This window comes from Caloenas nicobarica, chromosome 8 (assembly GCF_036013445.1).
Source record: "Caloenas nicobarica isolate bCalNic1 chromosome 8, bCalNic1.hap1, whole genome shotgun sequence".
Lineage (NCBI taxonomy): Eukaryota > Metazoa > Chordata > Aves > Columbiformes > Columbidae > Caloenas > Caloenas nicobarica.
The window spans coordinates 18,004,962-18,022,958 of NC_088252.1; the positions used below are offsets into that span (position 1 = coordinate 18,004,962).

At 36.5% G+C, this 17,997-nt stretch overlaps 1 protein-coding gene across 1 annotated transcript in view; it reads left to right on the forward strand.

The window, feature by feature from the left end:
* The window catches only part of NAALADL2 (N-acetylated alpha-linked acidic dipeptidase like 2), a 244,835-nt gene that overhangs the window by 155,544 nt on the left and 71,294 nt on the right, over positions 1-17,997 (forward strand). The window contains exon 10 of the mRNA XM_065640342.1: positions 11,543-11,689. Within this exon, the coding sequence (XP_065496414.1) occupies positions 11,543-11,689 (147 nt within the window). The remainder of the gene's footprint in view (positions 1-11,542; positions 11,690-17,997) is intronic.

Sequence of the window (17,997 nt, forward strand, 5' to 3'; positions counted from 1 at the left end):
TCTTACATGTGATTTCTATTAAGTACCAACCATACCAACAACCAGTACAATGAAAATCACGTCCTGGAACTTCCAGTCTGTTTATATTTGGAAAATGTGCATGTATGCATGCTTGATTTTGTATCTATGAATAATACTTCTGAGCTTAGGGAAACTGTTCATATCCACAAAATTATTTGCATATACAATTACAGTAGTGAGGCCAGAGATGCAAACGGTGGAAGATGGAGTGCACGGAGAAAGATTTAATATTGAGGAAAAAATAGGCTCATGTTTATGTGATTCAATAGCTTCAGCCCATTAAAAAATATTGGGCTGTGAAGTAATTTTTTTCCACATGCTATCTGCCCCTTCGAAAGTTCATGTAGATCCTCTATTATTTAGTATTCTCAAAAATATGTATATGTAGCTTTCATTTGTCTTCCTTACCTGATAAGAGGAAATAACCGTAGATTGCACTTTACTGGATTTGTCAATTTGTTTTCTCAATGTGTGCAGCGTAAACATTTTTCTCTGCCATCCTGTGCATGAATTGTTTCAGAAAGCAACATTAACTATGGAAGATCAGAATCTGCAGGATTAAAACCTAAAATACAATGTAAGAGACACGTTTCTTAGATTACATCATGCAGTAGTTAGAAGCTATCAGTTTTGAGTCTTATAGATCTGTATTAATAAATTCTGGAATAAAATACATTATTAGCCTTTCTGGAATTTACTTGCTTGTTATGAAAAAGTAGTGCTATATCCCTGGAACCTTGTAAACAATAAACCTCCACATTTTCTTAACAATTTTTTTTTAATTTTTATTTTTAGTCCTGCAATACATGACATTACATAGAAATAGAATATCCCTGTTCAATACTATACAGAGTTTTTGGAAATATCTCATATAATAATCTTAATTTTTCAGAGTGAAAAAGGACAGGTGATTTGGGTGTATAATGAGTTTTGGGTAGTAGTTGGCTCCTGTGTTTTGGTGAAAATCTTTTCAAAGTTACTTGGACTAGATCAGTTTCATGTTTCATGTATCTGTCTGAAATCACATTTTATTCAGTTAGTTGAAGTTGTTTTCCCAAGCCGTAATACTTCATAGCTCTTGAAATGAAGGTCAAGTGAACTTCTATGGAAACCAGAAAGAAAGCGTCATTTGACTGTAGTGGTACTACTGCTTTCCCTGCTCTTTTTTCTTATGCTTTCCTTATTATTTTTTTTCCCCTGCCAAGTACAGAGGCAATACCAAGGATGTTTACTTAGGGTGTAAGTAGATAAAAGTTGGAAGAATCCAGTCAGGAAAAAGCCTCAGAGCATTACAGTATCTAAGCGAGGATTTGCAGTGGTCCATTTGTCCCAAAGTTTTTTTGCACTACTATTGTAGAAAATAAAATCATGTAACATCTTGTGGATCATTTAAATTATCTCCCAGTAGAGCCTGGAGACCAGTGTTTGTGGTGCTGCCTGACAGACAGCTTCATGATGATCTTTCTGCAAAATGCAATTGGTACCTTCATGCTCTGTATGGACTAATAGGGGTGACTTTCCGTTTCAAAGAATTGAAAACTTTTTGTATGTGAGTGGGGAGGGAGTGATTTGTTCATGCATAGTTGCTATCGAGAAGTTTAAATGTCAGACCAGAGGTTTCAGGGCGAGAGAAAGCTTTGCCAGCAGTAAATTACTTTGGCCTTGTTCCAGGGTGATGTCTGAGGGGAGATTTGCAACAGTTTACCCATGTGGCAAGAGAGTTCATCCAGAGCATTGCATGTGATTTTCTGTGTTCTCTTCCAAAAAAGTTTATTCGTTGGTGTCTATTATAACTGAACTTACTCGGGTCTTTGATTACAGTAACAAACCAGAAATTTTGACAGCAAATCTCTCTTCCACTTTAAAAACCTGCTTGTTCTACTTGTCATACCATGTTCATTTGTATATGTGTCCCCTGTTCCTTGGATGTTGTGGTCTTACGGGTCTGTCCTGCCTCTATGGGTGTTGTTAGAGATGTGCTGTATGATTCAGTAGGATTGTGAGGTTCTAGAAAAGAGTTGATATGATACTGGAAGTGTGTGGGGAGGGATAGGGAATATGTGGCGCTTCATATGTTCACTTGTGTGACAGGGATAAATGAATTTTTCTTTTTCTGGTGATACACTTTAGATGATGTTTTTTTTCGTAAGTAGCAGATTCTAGATCTGAGCAGAGTGAAACACTCCAGTACATGGGGAAAGGGCAGCAGGTTGACTTCCACTGTAAATCTGACCCATCTGTCTTTCTGGGTCAGCTTTATGACAAGACACAGAAAGGGGGATGATCTGCACTTTGACAATTGTTTTTTTGGGGTTGTAGTGCTAGCAAACATTTCTGGTAGAAATACCACAGGTCATGAGTACTGTTTAGTTCAGAAAGTGTGAAATGTGAATGCTGATAGTTTGGGGAAACATAGAGTTGTTACAAACTGTATTTTCAATATTACAGCTAACTGTGAGCCTAACTTCTATTATAACATCAGGTGCTGCAATGCAAATACAGATTTTGCTCTGTGTGTGATGTTGGTTTTGGCTTGGGGGGGGAGGGGACGTGTTTGGTTTTGTTTGCTTTGTTGGTTTTGTTTGTTCATTTGTTGTTGTTTTGGTTTGGTTTGAAGTAGGATAGAGCAGTGGGGTGGTTTGAGCCGTCTGGTTAGCTAGCCGAGAAATACAGTTTCTGCAGGTGTGGTACTGTGCATACTAATGGGGCTAGTGTTGATCATTAAAATAACCCATACATTTACTTTCACAGTTTGCTTTTATAGGTGAGCCTTAATTCACTGTTGGTGGGAAGTATGTAGTGGGAGCTTTCTCTCCTGTTTTTTTTCTTTTTGTGCAACTATATTAAAGACCAGTGAACAATATGTTATGGCATATTCATCTGGCATTCAGCCTCACAATGACTGTCCTGTTTGGGATACTTATGAGATCTTGAAATAGGATCTATTACAACTCTTCAAATAATAGAGTGAGTGTACCATTAGAGGGACAAGTAGCTTCTCTCTTATTTTTCTTCCTGTGGGGTACGGAGAAGCAAGACTATCATCTCACTGGCATGAGATGAGTCCCCCTCTACTCTGCCCAGACAAGACCACATCTGGAATATTGTGTCCAGTTCTGGGCCCCTCAGTTCAAGAAGTACAGGGAACTGCTGGAGAGAGTCCAGTGCAGAGCAACAAAGATGATGAAGGGAGTGGAGCATCTCCCTTATGAGGAAAGGCTGAGGGAGCTGGGGCTCTTTAGCTTGGAGAAGAGGAGACTGAGGGGTGACCTCATCAATGTTTATAAATATGTAAAGGGTGAGTGTCAGGAGGATGGAGCCAGGCTCTTCTCGGTGACAACCAATGATAGGACAAGGGGCAGTGGGTACAAACTGGAACACAGGCGGTTCCACTTAAATATGAGAAGAAACTTCTTCTCAGTGAGGATGACAGAACACTGGAACAGGCTGCCCAGGGAGGTTGTGGAGTCTCCTTCTCTGGAGACATTCAAAACCCGCCTGGACGTCTTCCTGTGCAACCTCATCTGGGTGTTCCTGCTCCAGCAGGGGGATTGGACTAGATGATCTTTCGAGGTCCCTTCCAATCCCTAATATTCTGTGATTCTGTGATTCTTTAATATCCATTTGGAGGGTTTGAATGATACATCCCAGAGTGGGAAGCATTGCAGAACCTGATCATCACAGAGTTGGGCTACACTGAAATGGGCTCACAGTATTTCCGTCTCTACGTATTATAGAATGAGAATGCCTTTAGCCATTTAAAATTATTTACAGCCACAGCTATTTCTATGGAGTGGAACTTTTCAACCATTTGAAAATGAGGTCTTGTTGTCAAATCCTAATCCTTTTATTTACTTAAGCAGTGGTTTTATATTAGTAACTAATGTTACCACAGCACAAATTATTAGGGAAGTCATGCAGCTCTTATCAAGTCCCAATTTATCAGTGTTTTATACTAAAACTGATTAATTTGCATTTTGTTAAACCTACATTTCACAGTATCTCAGTATGAATGTGACAACTAATGCTGACTGGTGTTCCTGCTAATCAGTAGATTAGCTGGAAGAAAATGCCTGAACACCTGTAAGACCAGGAAAGTACTACTTGTTATGTAATAAAAAAACCGGTTTGACTGCATCCTTTAATTGCAAATGCAACCATTCCATGCTCAAAAAAATAGTTTGGGTTCAAAATTAGATTTAAAAATATAAGTTCTAATGGAAAAAAAAAAAAACACTGTGATCTCAGAGCTGGGTATGGAGACAAGTTCCGTCTGTTAATATAGTGTTTGCTGAGTGTTCATCATAATATAATACAATCTCAAGCTGTTTTCTGAATTTTATCATAAATAAAAGTAGTACACTGAATATTGAGGCTGAGCCTGTGTTCATTGAAAATAAGTCTTTAAAGTTTACGTGAGGGCTTGCGTTTGTCTGTGCTGATGGGAAAATATTGGAGAAGTTTTAATAGAGTACTTTGTACATTTTCTGGTTGATGAGTATAGGAGTCTGGGGATACTTTGGAGAAACACAACTACCATAGCTGTATTCTGTAATGTCTTAATTACTTTTCTTAAATGTTGTAACTCTCTGTTTTTAAAGTATTGGGATATTTGGAACTGCTGATGACATTCCAATTGCAGTCTTACCACTTATATAATTTATGCTATGTAATTTTAGCTCTAAATATTTGAGAGCTCTGAAATTCTCTTATCAAATCAGAGTATACCTGCTAGATTTTTACCTGCCTTAAAAAAAAGCCATTAAAATTCCTAGCTGTTTGTACTGAGTGTTGGCAACAAGTACATCTGAGTTAATGAGGCATTTAGGTATAGAAAGGATAAATGTAATTCAGTATCATATAAAAAGCATTGGGAATCAGAGAGAGACTGTCAGTAGATAAAGTTAAATGAAAAAAAAGTCCAGTAAAGGAAGTTAAATTTAGACTATATAATTTTTTACTACCTTGCTTTTGTATTTATTACCAGTTTGATGTAAACTTTGAATCTAAAACATGATTCAGTGCTGTGAGGTCCCATTCGTTCTAAAGACCTTACACTGATGGTCGTACTATTTTTAAAAATTACACAATTATTTCAAAACATGAAAATGCTGCTTATCAGAAAACAAAGTCCTGAACAAGCAATACAGGTTTATGCTTGTATCATGTTGCGTAGGTGTAAACTAAACAAAAATAATTTAAATGTGTAGAGTAGTGCAACATAAAACAATATAATTAAATATTTCATACCAAACATACATATTTCTCTATGTTTTCTTTTGTAACCACTTGTATTATAGTTTCCCATTTTTGTTAGGAAGTCACCATTAAAATGCCAAAATTATTTTACACTTCTTTGAAAGTTAAAACTGGAGTTTTAAGTATGGCACCTTGTGTTGCAGAGTTAAACTGTATTTTTCTTGGTTCAGTAGAAATCTGTATACAGTATCAGAACTGGGTTTTGAGTCATCTGTCTGATCTGACCTTTTATAAGCATTGGTAGTTATCACAATTTTCAGTTTCCTTTGCCCCCCGGATGAAAAAAGTCTTCTCTGTCATGCGAAATATCTGCCTTCATTTTCAAAGAACAACTCCTTTAAAGCTGTGTGGTTTATCTGAGAGGCAGTTTTTACTTATAAAAATAGAATATGCTCTTCCCACACGGGCTAAAAACTAGTTTACTTTTGGAATTTCCAGATGCAGTGCTTTTGTGTAAAAAGACAGTGAGTATATTGTGGGGGAGTTTCCAAGGAACTAATGCTGATCTCTGGCAGCTTTCGTGGTCTGTTTGAGAATCACCTGCACTGTGATAGGTATCAGCAGGATTTAAGGTGATGCTAAATTCTTTGTCCCTGATGTCTTTAAACATTAGTTCTTCTGAGAGTTATTTTTCCCTAGTGACAAGATTTTCCTCTCCGTGAAACGTGTGTGTACAAAGAACTCTCATTTTATTGTGCTAATACTGAAAAACTAAAACTAGGGAAAACTTCCAAGTTAAATGCATCTTTTCCGTGACTGATTTTGCAGTGCTACAGAACTATTTCACTCAAAGTCTTCATGTTGCCCTTAAGGTCAATTAATCATCTTCAGATTTTAGATATTGTCAGTAAAGCTTTGGACATATTTAAATGAAAATATGCGTAAGACGGAAGGAAATAATTGCTGAGAAAGTAAGGATTTTATTCCTTTTTAACCAATTATTTTATTCTAAATATAAAATTACTTAAAAGCAGCAGGTTTTAGTCACTCTGCCTCAGAAGATTGCTTGGTGTAGCTTTAATCGTATTAGTAGTCATTGGTGTAGTTTCAATCATATTTATCTTACTCTCAAGATTTACAGGCTTGGTCTTCAGAGTGATTATTTTTTTCAGTATTTGTATTTCACTTTGTTATAAATGTTGATTAAAATGTGCTTGACAAGTAGAATGAGTATCATCAGATGAAGCTGTTCAGTTGTGTTCCAGTATCTCATACAGCATCAAGAAGTAAAAGATCATTGTGAAACTGGGTTGTATGTGCTTTTAGTACTTTGCCATCATGGCCAAAATAGATGTAAAAAACATGCACAGGCATTGAAATGATGGCTTTTTACAATATTACTGTCTATAGTAGAACAGTATAGTCTGCCTGTATCTTTTTTAATATTTTATTATGTGCCTAAAATAGTGGACGTAATCGGGTGATTGCATTGTGTAAATAGGCAAGTGCATCACAGTAGTGGTGTGTAACATTTAGGCTATTTAAACCACAACTGTTCTCTGTATATAGCATATTCATTATCATCAGCACATTTAGATATTCTTTTCTTTTTCTCATGCAGAAAACGAATGAGTGGATATAATTTAGAATTATTTTAATGTATGTACTTGAATCATGACAGTTTCATAAGGCTCAGAATTTGGGGAATGTCGTGCATTTAATAACTATTTAGTTGTTTTGCTCTGTGATGTTGGGTAAGACTGAAGAATTAGGTACCTTCTTTGCCTTTAGTTGATTTTAAAAAATACTTTGAGGTCAATAGGGGAAAGAGCTGAATTAAATCTCCCTAATAATTTTATAAACAGCTGATTTGCATTAATAACAATATATATGATCAATCAGCAAAGACAGAGAGCAAAGCAGGGTGTTTATAGCCAAACCAGGTAATTGGGTAGGAGAAAATAGGAGTATGCTTGCCATAGTTAATGGAATTCCTGGAAACTCCATAATTTTTTTCAGTAGAATTTGGTAGTCAGGCCAAGCAAACAGCTGATAATATTTTTTAAGAGCTGTGAAAGCTTCTTTCTCTAATGATTTGTTTGTCAGTGTAGCAAGGTTTTATGGATGAGAGATACATACTTGTGAATCCTTTGCTATGCAGCTTCTCTGGCCTCTCCTACCTGTCGACAATGATATGGCATAACACATTTATAGTAATAAAGACGCTAATCTGTTGCTTTCTGCATTTTTACCTGGTCTGCGATTAATAAGTTTTGCAGCTGTTTGTTTAGGTAATTTTACTTGATCTAGATGGTCTTACCATGCTGCTGCTGCTTAAATGCATTTGCCTTGTACCAGTTACTAACGCAGGTGGCGATTCAGCTCAAGAAATAGAGACTGATTATTCATGAGGACTAAGCTTCCTTGCTGTAGTTCTGAAGCTGGAGTCATTGATACGTTGTGAGAATAATTGGTCATTCTTTATTTGTCCTCTTGAAAAGTACTTAGACATTTTAATCCATTTTCAAAGGCTCCTAAGGTTTTAACTTCAGCTGGAGTAACATAAAGGATGGAGGATGACCAAACTAACTGACAGGTACATGTTTCCAGGTGGAAGGTGAGCTGTAGAAATGCCCAATAATTTATTAATTTATTATTATTATTTTTAAATATAGGTTTTTATCTATTCCAGGATCTTATCATTGCAACAAAAGGTACCTATGAATGCTTCACTCTAATTAGGGATATAATAAGGTCTGCAGTGAAGTACGACTTGATTATACTTTAGATGTGTCAGGTCTATTTTATAACATTAATCCAAATTAAATGTATTTAATGGGACATGTGGTACTCTTCATTTTCTCGAATTTGTAATATAAACCTATAACAAGATGCTGAAAACCAAAATGAACTCCAGAGAAATAAAATTGTTCATTTATGAATAGCATGTATGTCCTTGCACTGACATGAATGACTTCTTGCTTCCTCCCTAAGCACATGGCTTTGCTTTCCTTCCGATCTAAAGGGAGGGTTTGACTGACACAGTGGAGACCAGCCTGAGGAACTGAGTGATCTAAATAGCACTATTATGTGTGTTTTACTGTAAGACTGACCAGCTGAAGAAATGCAGTTTGCCTGCTCTATAATAGGGAATTAGTTCTTATTGCTGATAATTTATTCTAGATGCATTTTTGAATATATATATATTTCTTCTTACCTATGTAAAAGCTAACATTCAAAGCATCATTAAGTAGGGCCTAACTGCAACTGTGGAAGTAATGCATAGCAATTGAACTTTTTTCCAAACTGAGAACTCACAAATTGTTTTTTTATACATATGAAAGAAAAGATACTGTGGATTATAAGAATTAAAATGGATCAAATTTTAAGTTATAAAGAGGTTTATTTTTTTTTTTATTGGTAGCATTTTAGATTGAAACATCCCTAGGTAGCAGATTAGTTGGTGAGGGGGGAAAAAAAAGGGGGGGGGGGGGGGAGGCGGGAAGCAAAATGCCAAAGTGATACATAGGTGCTATTACCTGATGGTCAACAAATTATTTGTCATTGAAGAACTTCAAAATGCTTTTAAATCCTGTATTTCTGGATATTGGCATTGGTGTAATCTTCTCCCACACCCCTGTGAGTTCTGTGGCCCCCATCCCCTAGTAGTCTTTTCTTTAGGAGTGACCATCATTTCCTAGCAGCAGTGATTTGTTGACAGTCAGTCTTTCGTCTCTGTCATGCACTTATATCTGCTTGGCTCACAGTAAGGACCAGGCATTCTGCTGCCAAGCATGGAAGCTGTCCTGCTTGTCAGAAATTGCAGTTACACTTTCGGGAGCTCATCTTTTCCTGGTTTCCCAACTGCTGCATATTGAAAGAAACTTGAGACAGTGCTTGTACATTTTGGTAGGAGGGTGCTTCACATGATACAAGAATAATATTTCCAGTTGATTAACTAAGTAGTCTTTGAAGGTAATTTCTGTGTCAGTAACAGTAGTGTCTTCAGTGAGGGAAAATAGAACAAAGATTTAGTTTAGTTTAGTTTCTTCTGGGTAAGGATGAGGAGGGAAGGGAATGAAAGCAACAAATACTGACATAGCCAGTATTTGTGGGTAGTTGTCCTGTAAACAGGTATTTTTAGGTATGGGTGGGCTGCTCTTGCATTGGCTAGGTTAAAAGCTTGCCTCTTAGTTTAACAACACTTCATTTATAGGCAAGATTTATTAATTGTAGCTTATTATTATTATTATTTATCTTAAAGTCCATTAATTTGGGGAAACATTTAATTTGTTCAATGAATGCAAAACACACTACACGAAGATTGCAGTCACTCCCGAAGACTTGAAGAAGACTGATGTTGTACAGTCTGCATAACAATAAAAATAAATTGGAAGAGTGAATGGTGAAAGTTGAACAAAGCAGGTAAACTCTTAAGATGCTAGCATGATTGGTAGGTAACTCTGGGTTTTCAGATATCTTATTTCAGAGATTCTTCTATTGAACCCAAAAGCTGTATTTCGTATCATTCAGTAAAATTTAAAACATCAAAGGAATAACAGACTACTCATCATTATAAGTAGGCTCAAACACATATTTATTGGATTTGTATGCCGTGGAACAGACACACTGTGATGTTCTTAAATGTTTTCTCAATGTGATTGAAACCTTCTCAGGAATGATGTAAAAGGACTTAAAAATGTAAAAAAAACCAAAACCCTTCTTAATCTAAAAAATCCCCAGAAAACCCTGATTTAAGCTTTTGTCTGCAATGTTCTAACAACTATGACTTACAAATGACACGTAAGATTAATGTTATGGTGATGTTTGATTGTTATTATTCTTTTTTATTACTACGCCATGGAGAGCCAGAATTTTGGCTGCTGTGAATTGTATTGCTCCATGGATATCTTTAAAGGGGGTAGTATTTACTAGGGGTGGACTGCACATACAGAAATTATCTTTTGTTTCTGTTTCGACTGTAACCATCGGTCTTTTTAGACAGACCTTGCACAGCTGTGAATGTATGTAAGAATGGCAGGAGCAGAAACGTTTAGCAACCAAAAAAAAAAAAAAAAAAAAGAATGATATAGCCACTATTCAAAACCAGTTAAGAAATGGAAGCTATTTCTTTGAAGGTATTTTAAAATGGTTTTCTGTGAGAATCTGCAGCCCTTATTTATACTGGGTAATATGCAATTGTATTCTTCATATCACAGAAGTAAAACTGTAAAGCAATAATTATGCTAATTTAAAAATGGAAAGATACCAAGATTTGTCTCTTTCTAACTCTTAAAACATTTTCCTGCTAACCTCAGGAACTTTAATATACAGAATCTGGTGTGTTTTAGTATTGAAAAAGAACTAATCTGTACACTGTTCTCGTATCAAGATAGTAATTTAATACATAGGTCTGAGGGAGTTATACTATATAAACTGTCAGCTAAATGTAAATCGTTTATAGTACTTCAACTTCTTAACATTCTTAAAAAGAAACCTAAGTAGCCTATTTGCTATAATAGATGTTGAAAGCTTTTGTGCCTAATATTTATTAAGTATTTAATCAACTAATGTATTTGAAAGCTGCACTAGTGTGTGGCACTCTGTCTTGGGCTTGTTTTCCGGTTTTCATTTGTATTTATTACAAGTCTGTTGCTTAGATTTCACTATTAAATACTTAGAAGAAGGAAAAACAAGCATGTCACTGACTACAACTATTTTAAGCAATTGACCCTGAAAATGTGTATTTATCTATCTTTAGCCTTTTAATTGTTTTTCTCTTACCCCTACTCTGCAATTGCAGTGAATTCTTCACATTGTCAGCATTTCATAGACCATAGATATCTTGAATATGATTATCTGATTCAGCTTTTTGCTGCTAGAGAGCATGCTATTGATTCCTTAGTAGCCATTAAAGATCTCAGAACAGGCTTCTAAAAGGTACCATGATGATCTCTAATCTCCTGCCCAATATGGGACATTTCATGTGCCTACCAAAGGCTTCTTTTCTTGCCCTTCCCTTTAAATTAGATGTGACTTTCACATTGTCCTTTGAAAGACTCAGCCATGTTACAGCATAGTCTTTTTTCTCTGCTATGGCCGAACCCAAAGACTGCAGTTATAAATCAATACAGGATAAAAGATTTGTAGACTCACTACTATGTATGAATCAACTAATACCTGTTTGCTCCAGTGTAAGTTCCAGCCTGTTTTTAAATGGTATCAACCCAAAGAATGCTGTGTAAATGAGATATTGGTACGAGTTGCTAAGAGTTTGGTTGCAAATAAATAAATAGAATTTCGATTTGTGTTTGTTTTTCAGAGCCAGAGCTTCAACTGTGTGGAAAAGACTAGATGTCCAGGATCTAATGTGAGTTCTGTGCAGATACAAGGAGATTCAGATTATTTCATCAACCATCTTGGAGTACCTGCCACGCAGTTTTCTTATGAGGACATCAAAACATCAGAGGTAGTTATGAATAAAAATGGACAAACTGAAAATAGCAGAAAGATGGAAATAGATTTGCTCAGGTTATATCCTTACATGACAAGCACGTTGTAGTGCATTTTTAGATCTTCAGAGGAATACCGCAGAGCTTAAAAGTGACTGATTTTATAGGGGTATGGCACTCAAACAAACCAATAAATGTTTAGTACAAATGAAAAGAAAAAAAAAAAAAGGCAGGACATGATGTTAGAAATGTTAATATTGCTGATAGTGTTATGGGTTACATATTATCTAACCCAACATTTCAGACTGCTTTCAACACAGAGGAAACAAGGTTTGATCCGTATTTTTTTTTCCTGCACAGTAGGATGAGACAGCCCTCAAAATAAATTTTATATCCATTTTCACACTGTGGGCAAAATATGACTCTAGTATATACGTTGGTCATAAAGATCTATATGCTTGATTGGAGTCTTCAAAATGCCATGTTCTTTTTCAGTCTGTTGTCCTGTGCAAGGTAAGTGGAAGGAAGAGGCATGTTACACTGTTTGGAGACCAAGTTGGAATTGAACACAGAAGCTGTCAGGAAAGTTTGTCCTTCCTCAGCCTTCACTACTGTAGGTGATATTTGCACCTGGACAGCTCAGACTTACCCTCAGTTGGTCAGTGGAGGATCAGCAAGCCTGACATTAATTATTTCAAGATACAGTGGTCATGAGAAAAGGTGTGCATTTTCTTGCAAATGTAACAATGCATTGACTTCATATTCCCCTCCTTTCTTTCCTTGCACTGTGCTTATCTACATATGTGCGTATCTTTCCAAGTTCAAGAACAAAGCTGAAGCTGAGTTGAACTGGAATGCTTCCTGGCACTGCATGCTAATACGCTTCTATTTCACAAACGCAAAAGAGAATAGAAATATGCCAGATGTTGGAGTGGTGTTGTGATGATGTTGTGTAAATTAAAATAGATTAAGTCAAAAATATATAAAAAGGAGACTTCTGTTTCTGAACATTTCCACAGCTATTAGACAAAGAATTCTATTTCAGATTAAACACGAGACAATGGCTGTAAGACAAATGTGAAGGCATAAGATCTATGAGTGCAATGTTTGTGACAGGCTTGTGGTCCAGTGCAAATTTCTGTTGTCAGCAGCTCTTCCACACAGTTTTCATTCCAGATCTGTGTATACAGGACCTATAGAGCATGAGAAAGAATCTGCAGACTTCAGTATATCAAAATATATGTATTTCCCAGCAACATTTACAAGGTGAACAGTGAAGGTTCCTTTGGCTATTGTCTATTTCAGTCCTACCAAAGTTATTCTTTGTGTTCAGGTAACTTTGCAGATGTGTATTTTTATCTCGGCATGATGCTGGAAATGACTCAGCCATGTAATTAAAATCTTAAAAGAAAGTATTTTTATCTTTGCTTAGATATGACACAGCAAATTTGAGTATCTATTGAAAACTCAGCTTTTGTCCTTCTTGCAAAGTCATTTCCTAGAAATGAATTTGTGATAAGTGTGATGTGCAGTGTTGTAGTGATGTACTGCACACTGACATAGGAGATCTTGACCCCGTGACATCTATTTCAAAATTAGGAAATTTCTGTTTTCAAGAGGCTGGATTTTTTTCCTAAAAGTGAAGTTACACAGAATTATTAAACTTGGATTGCTATAGTTTTGTTATTTTTTGTACTGGTTATCAACAGTCCTTCAAAACATAGGCTCGTTTTCTCTCCCATTTAGCTATATTGTACCAAACAACCTGCTTACTGTTTGTTGCACTTGCATATTGAGGATTCTGTTTATTGTATCAGGGATAGTACTACTATTAGGCAGACAGAATTCGTTCTGGGTTTACAGCCGTACTAATAAACATTGTAGGAATTTCTCTTGAGCAGGTTAGTGACTGGAAATAATCTGAGTTGTAGGGAGAGATTTTTACTTGTTTGTTTTGGAGCCATTCAGCTTTTTAAAGTGTGCTTCAGCTTTGTCCGCTTCATTGCAAAACAAGATTTGGATTTGGGAAAACATTTCAGAAGTGAGGTGTTTTGATGTGATTTTGTAGCACCAGATTGGTTTCTTCTGCTGTCTCTTTCAGTGCTGTGACCTACTCAGGAAATTCTCTTCTTTTGGACTATGTGTTAGTTGTTTAATTTATCCACCTGCCAGACAGCATGCAGTGTCACGTAAAACTGATGCTATTCCATGCTCAAAACCACGTGTTTTAGTGTAAAAAAAGCCCAAGACCTGGGCCTTGTAGTGTCCCTACACAGCAACAGTTATAGATCAGCTTTAGACACAGCTTACACAGTAAGTGTAATGTCAGTCCTCAAAGCTTTTCACTGGCAGGAACCTGAGGAGTAAATAATAGGAAATAAATGTTGTAAGAGGAAATGTTGAGTCCAGAAGAGTAAGTAAAACTGTCTTTCTTGAAATTATCTAAATACAGCAAACCACAGCTTCAGGGAGGCTAAATCTGCATGGCGAATGCCTGTGGTCAGATCTGTCAGCTACTAAAGTGTGTTCTAAGTAGTCAGGCACGAGTATAAAACGCAGTGAGTGAAATGCAGCTCATTTATTTACTAACAGAAAATGTGCAGCATTTTAGTCTGCGAGTAGGAAGTAAACTTGGAAGAATTTCTCAAGTGGTACAGGAGTATTTCGAGCTTTTTTCCAAGATGGAAATAGACTGTTATTGTCCATTTCTGTGTGATTGCAGTTGACTGTTTCATGAGGAATCCAATTTTTTCAATTATAGCTAGATGATTTCCTGTGTTATCTGCATATTATTTATCCTTCTCAGTGCATCCTATTAGATAATGATTCCTATCTCATAAGACAAAATCTTAAAATCCTTTTGAGATAATGTGGTAGGCTACATCAATGTTAGCATTACAAATTTTGTTTTGAGGAAAAAAAAACATGTTACTGTATATTATTTGAAAAAAAAAATACTACCCTCTTTTTTGTTATTTACTGATGGACACATACTTAGCATGAAATATTTTATAGTAGCTGTCCAGGTTTAGGTATGCAGGGCTTACAGAACATTTACTTTTACACCTAGACCATAAAAGTTGTTTTCCGTATCTTCACTCAAACTTAAGTACAGGCAAGAAGTATAAAAATTACCTGTCACATTATTCACAGGCTAGACCAAAATAGTGTAATACCATGGACCACTAAGCTAATTTAGAAGAAAAATGAAAAGAGGTTTCTTTAGAGAAGGCATTTGTATGTAATATATGTAGAAGAGTTTAGAATTTTGACAGTTTGAGATTGTATACTCTTTAGAGAGAATGCATAATGGTTTTTATTTCTGTTGAAATATGCATAACTTTTTTGAAGGTAACTTTCAACTTTCATTAGAGCCCTTAGAAGTGATTTTTACCCACACTGCTGTATAATAGAGGCCACTAAATCTTAATTCTTCAATGAATGTGACTTCGCAGTTCTTTTTACCATCAGCCTTCACTTCCTCCCTTCCCCCCTGTCCTGCTCTCTTTTCTTTCTTTTTTATCACTCTTCGGGGAAACTTACTGCAGTTTCTTGATTTCAGTATTTACATGCTTAGGCTGACACATCATGCACTTCTTTCAAAAGAAATCAAAAGCTTTCCAAGTTTTCTTTGTTATGAGAAAAGAAACAGGAGCTGTCCATGATGGAGAGAACTTAGGGTCTAGTTTACAGAAAAATAACTCCCGTGTTTCATGCTGCTTTTCTCTCTTTCATGTGCTGTTGTTAGTGCAGAGAGAGGGCTTAGGCAGTGTGGTGTGCTCTTCAGTGCATCTGGCTTGTGTCTTTTTAAAAGTGAATGGGAATGTAGTGATTATACCAATTTCTGTCTGTGTGGAGACAGTACCGAATGTCTGTAAGTTATGGGGTTCTGGTGTAAGTGATTAGGTGCACCAGTTTAACCCTGTGTTGTGGGGACCTTCAGCTGCTGGGTTTTTTTGGTCTTTTTTTGTCAAGGTAAAGTTTTGAACTGAACATACAAATTCATAGACATCAGGGCGGCATGGGGAAGTTCTGGATGGTGGTCAGGACTCTATCCAGTCAGCCAGACTGGCCACGCTGGGACCTTACCAGGAACAACTTTGTCCCACTGATGACTGGGAGATTCTGTTTCCCATCGTTATTGATTCACTTATGTACTGAGTTGGTTTCACTTATGACCGTGACATGATGTTTATATTATTTAATTTTAGTTCAGTTGAAGTGTCTAAGTAATTAGCCTCTCTCAAAAGTTTAATATAATTTAAGTGGAACTTGTAGGAAACATTTGGAGGTTTTATTTTTAATTTTCAGGTTTGCAGCTGCCTTATCAATCACTGCAGCATAGGTAATTCAGCAGCGTAGATGGCCACTGGCTCTATTACCACATGAATAGCTATATTCATTACCCTTATAACCTCCAGCACACGCTGCTTAGATTTCACGAAACAAGCAATGAAAATAAAGTTAATTTCTACCTGCCAGTGAGCTATTACCCTTTCTTTGGCTGCAAGAATGTATTAAAAGCTACTGTCTATTTGAAAGAACAGTTCTCTGTATCTCTGATCTAGAATGGACTGCATTGTCAACAAAGCTGAAAACAACCAGTAAACAATTTGCAAACTGGAGAAGGACAGATAATCCCCAGTGACAGACACAACCTCTGTCTTCTGACTAGAACGTCTGAGCTGCAACTTACTGAGAAATGTAACATGTATTGTAATGTGAAGCAGTTTGATATATTGTGAATAAACTCTGATAACTCTTACTGTAAATTTCTGACCACTGTTCTCTTAGATTCTCTCTTAGCAAAGTTTTGTCAAGGATTTTTTTTTAATATAGATTATGTGTATACACACACACACTCACGTTTTATATGCATATATTTATATGTGTATATATATAATCGAGGTGGCAATACGGAAGGCAGCGAAGTCTGTGGTGTAGTTTCATCAGCAAATTCTGGGTAAAATGAGAAATTTAACTTCACAAACACAGCCTTGTATCTGTGTGCAAACATGAGTGGTCTGATCTATGATATCCTTTATTGAGACCGATTTTTGTATCACTAATGTAGTTCACTGGTCAAACAGTTACAGTGCTTAAAGTCAATCAATTTTTATGTTCTTATGCTATTAATTTCACTGTTACTCAGTATACAGATCATTTTCTCCTTTACTTCTGGTATGTCTTCCAGTCCCTTTCCAGACAGGAGTTAGTTACTGTCTTGAGATTTCCGACTGACTACTTGGAAGATCTGCAGCTGACCAAGCTCTTCTGGTAAATTTTATGCTGTTTTGCTTCTCGTATTATTTATGTCATCCTGGACTAAGTGTCACCCAGTACCAATCAGTTTCTCAAATCTAAGTATATTTATCAAGAACTTCAATTAGAAGCATCATGGCAACATTTTCTTAGAAGGAGCAGGGTAGACCATGTACGAAAACATGGTGTACTTGCTTCAGCCTTAGCTGCTCAAAGCAGAGCTTCTAGGCCTCTGGCATATGCGTGAATGTTCTTAGAAGAGAATTAGCACCAGTTGTTTGACCCTGATATTCCAGGGAGATGCCTACTCTACACAGAAGCGATATTTCCCCTTCTGTATCTAGACTAATATGGAGTTTGTATAATAGCAATATGTTACTGTGATGATCTGCAATTTGGTAGCTTTTCCATCTGAAAATAAGGCTCTGCGTGGCTCCCATCCTCTCCTCCTTCACTCCTCCTCCCCTTTCTTCCTGGTGTATGTTAAATTTTTTAGGGAAATACACAGCCAGTGGCTGCCCACGGGGAGTTAAGGGAGACATTTCATGCACGTATGAAAGAATCCAAGTACTTGTGTGCTTAGAATACCAGAGAATACCAGAAATTCTTTGCAAAGGAGCAAATGTGTATCAGCCTCAGAGTGGCAGGTTGCTTGGGAACCCAGGATTTTCTTTTTCTAGCCTTTGGAGCGTTTGGTGCTGTTGCATTTGCTACTGAGAGATTTTATGAACTTCATGGTCAACAAGGTGTAGCAATGGCAGTTAGATGTGTCAAGGTGAAGAGGTTTAATTTTTGTTTATGAACAAATGATGAACTGCCAGTGTGTAAAAAAAAATAGTTGGAACAGTCCCCAGTAGATTGTTTTGGGATGACTTGTGAAGGTAGGTCCAAACCATGGCTGCTTGTGTGTCTTGCCCTTCTCACTCATGGGTTATACTGTCTTTATAATAGCTGTACTTTTGTTTACTCGTACTATATTTCTTCGGACCAACGTGTTTTATCTTTTCTCTCTGTCTTGAGCATAAATCAGTGATTTTTTTCATTTCTCAGTACATTCAAGGGT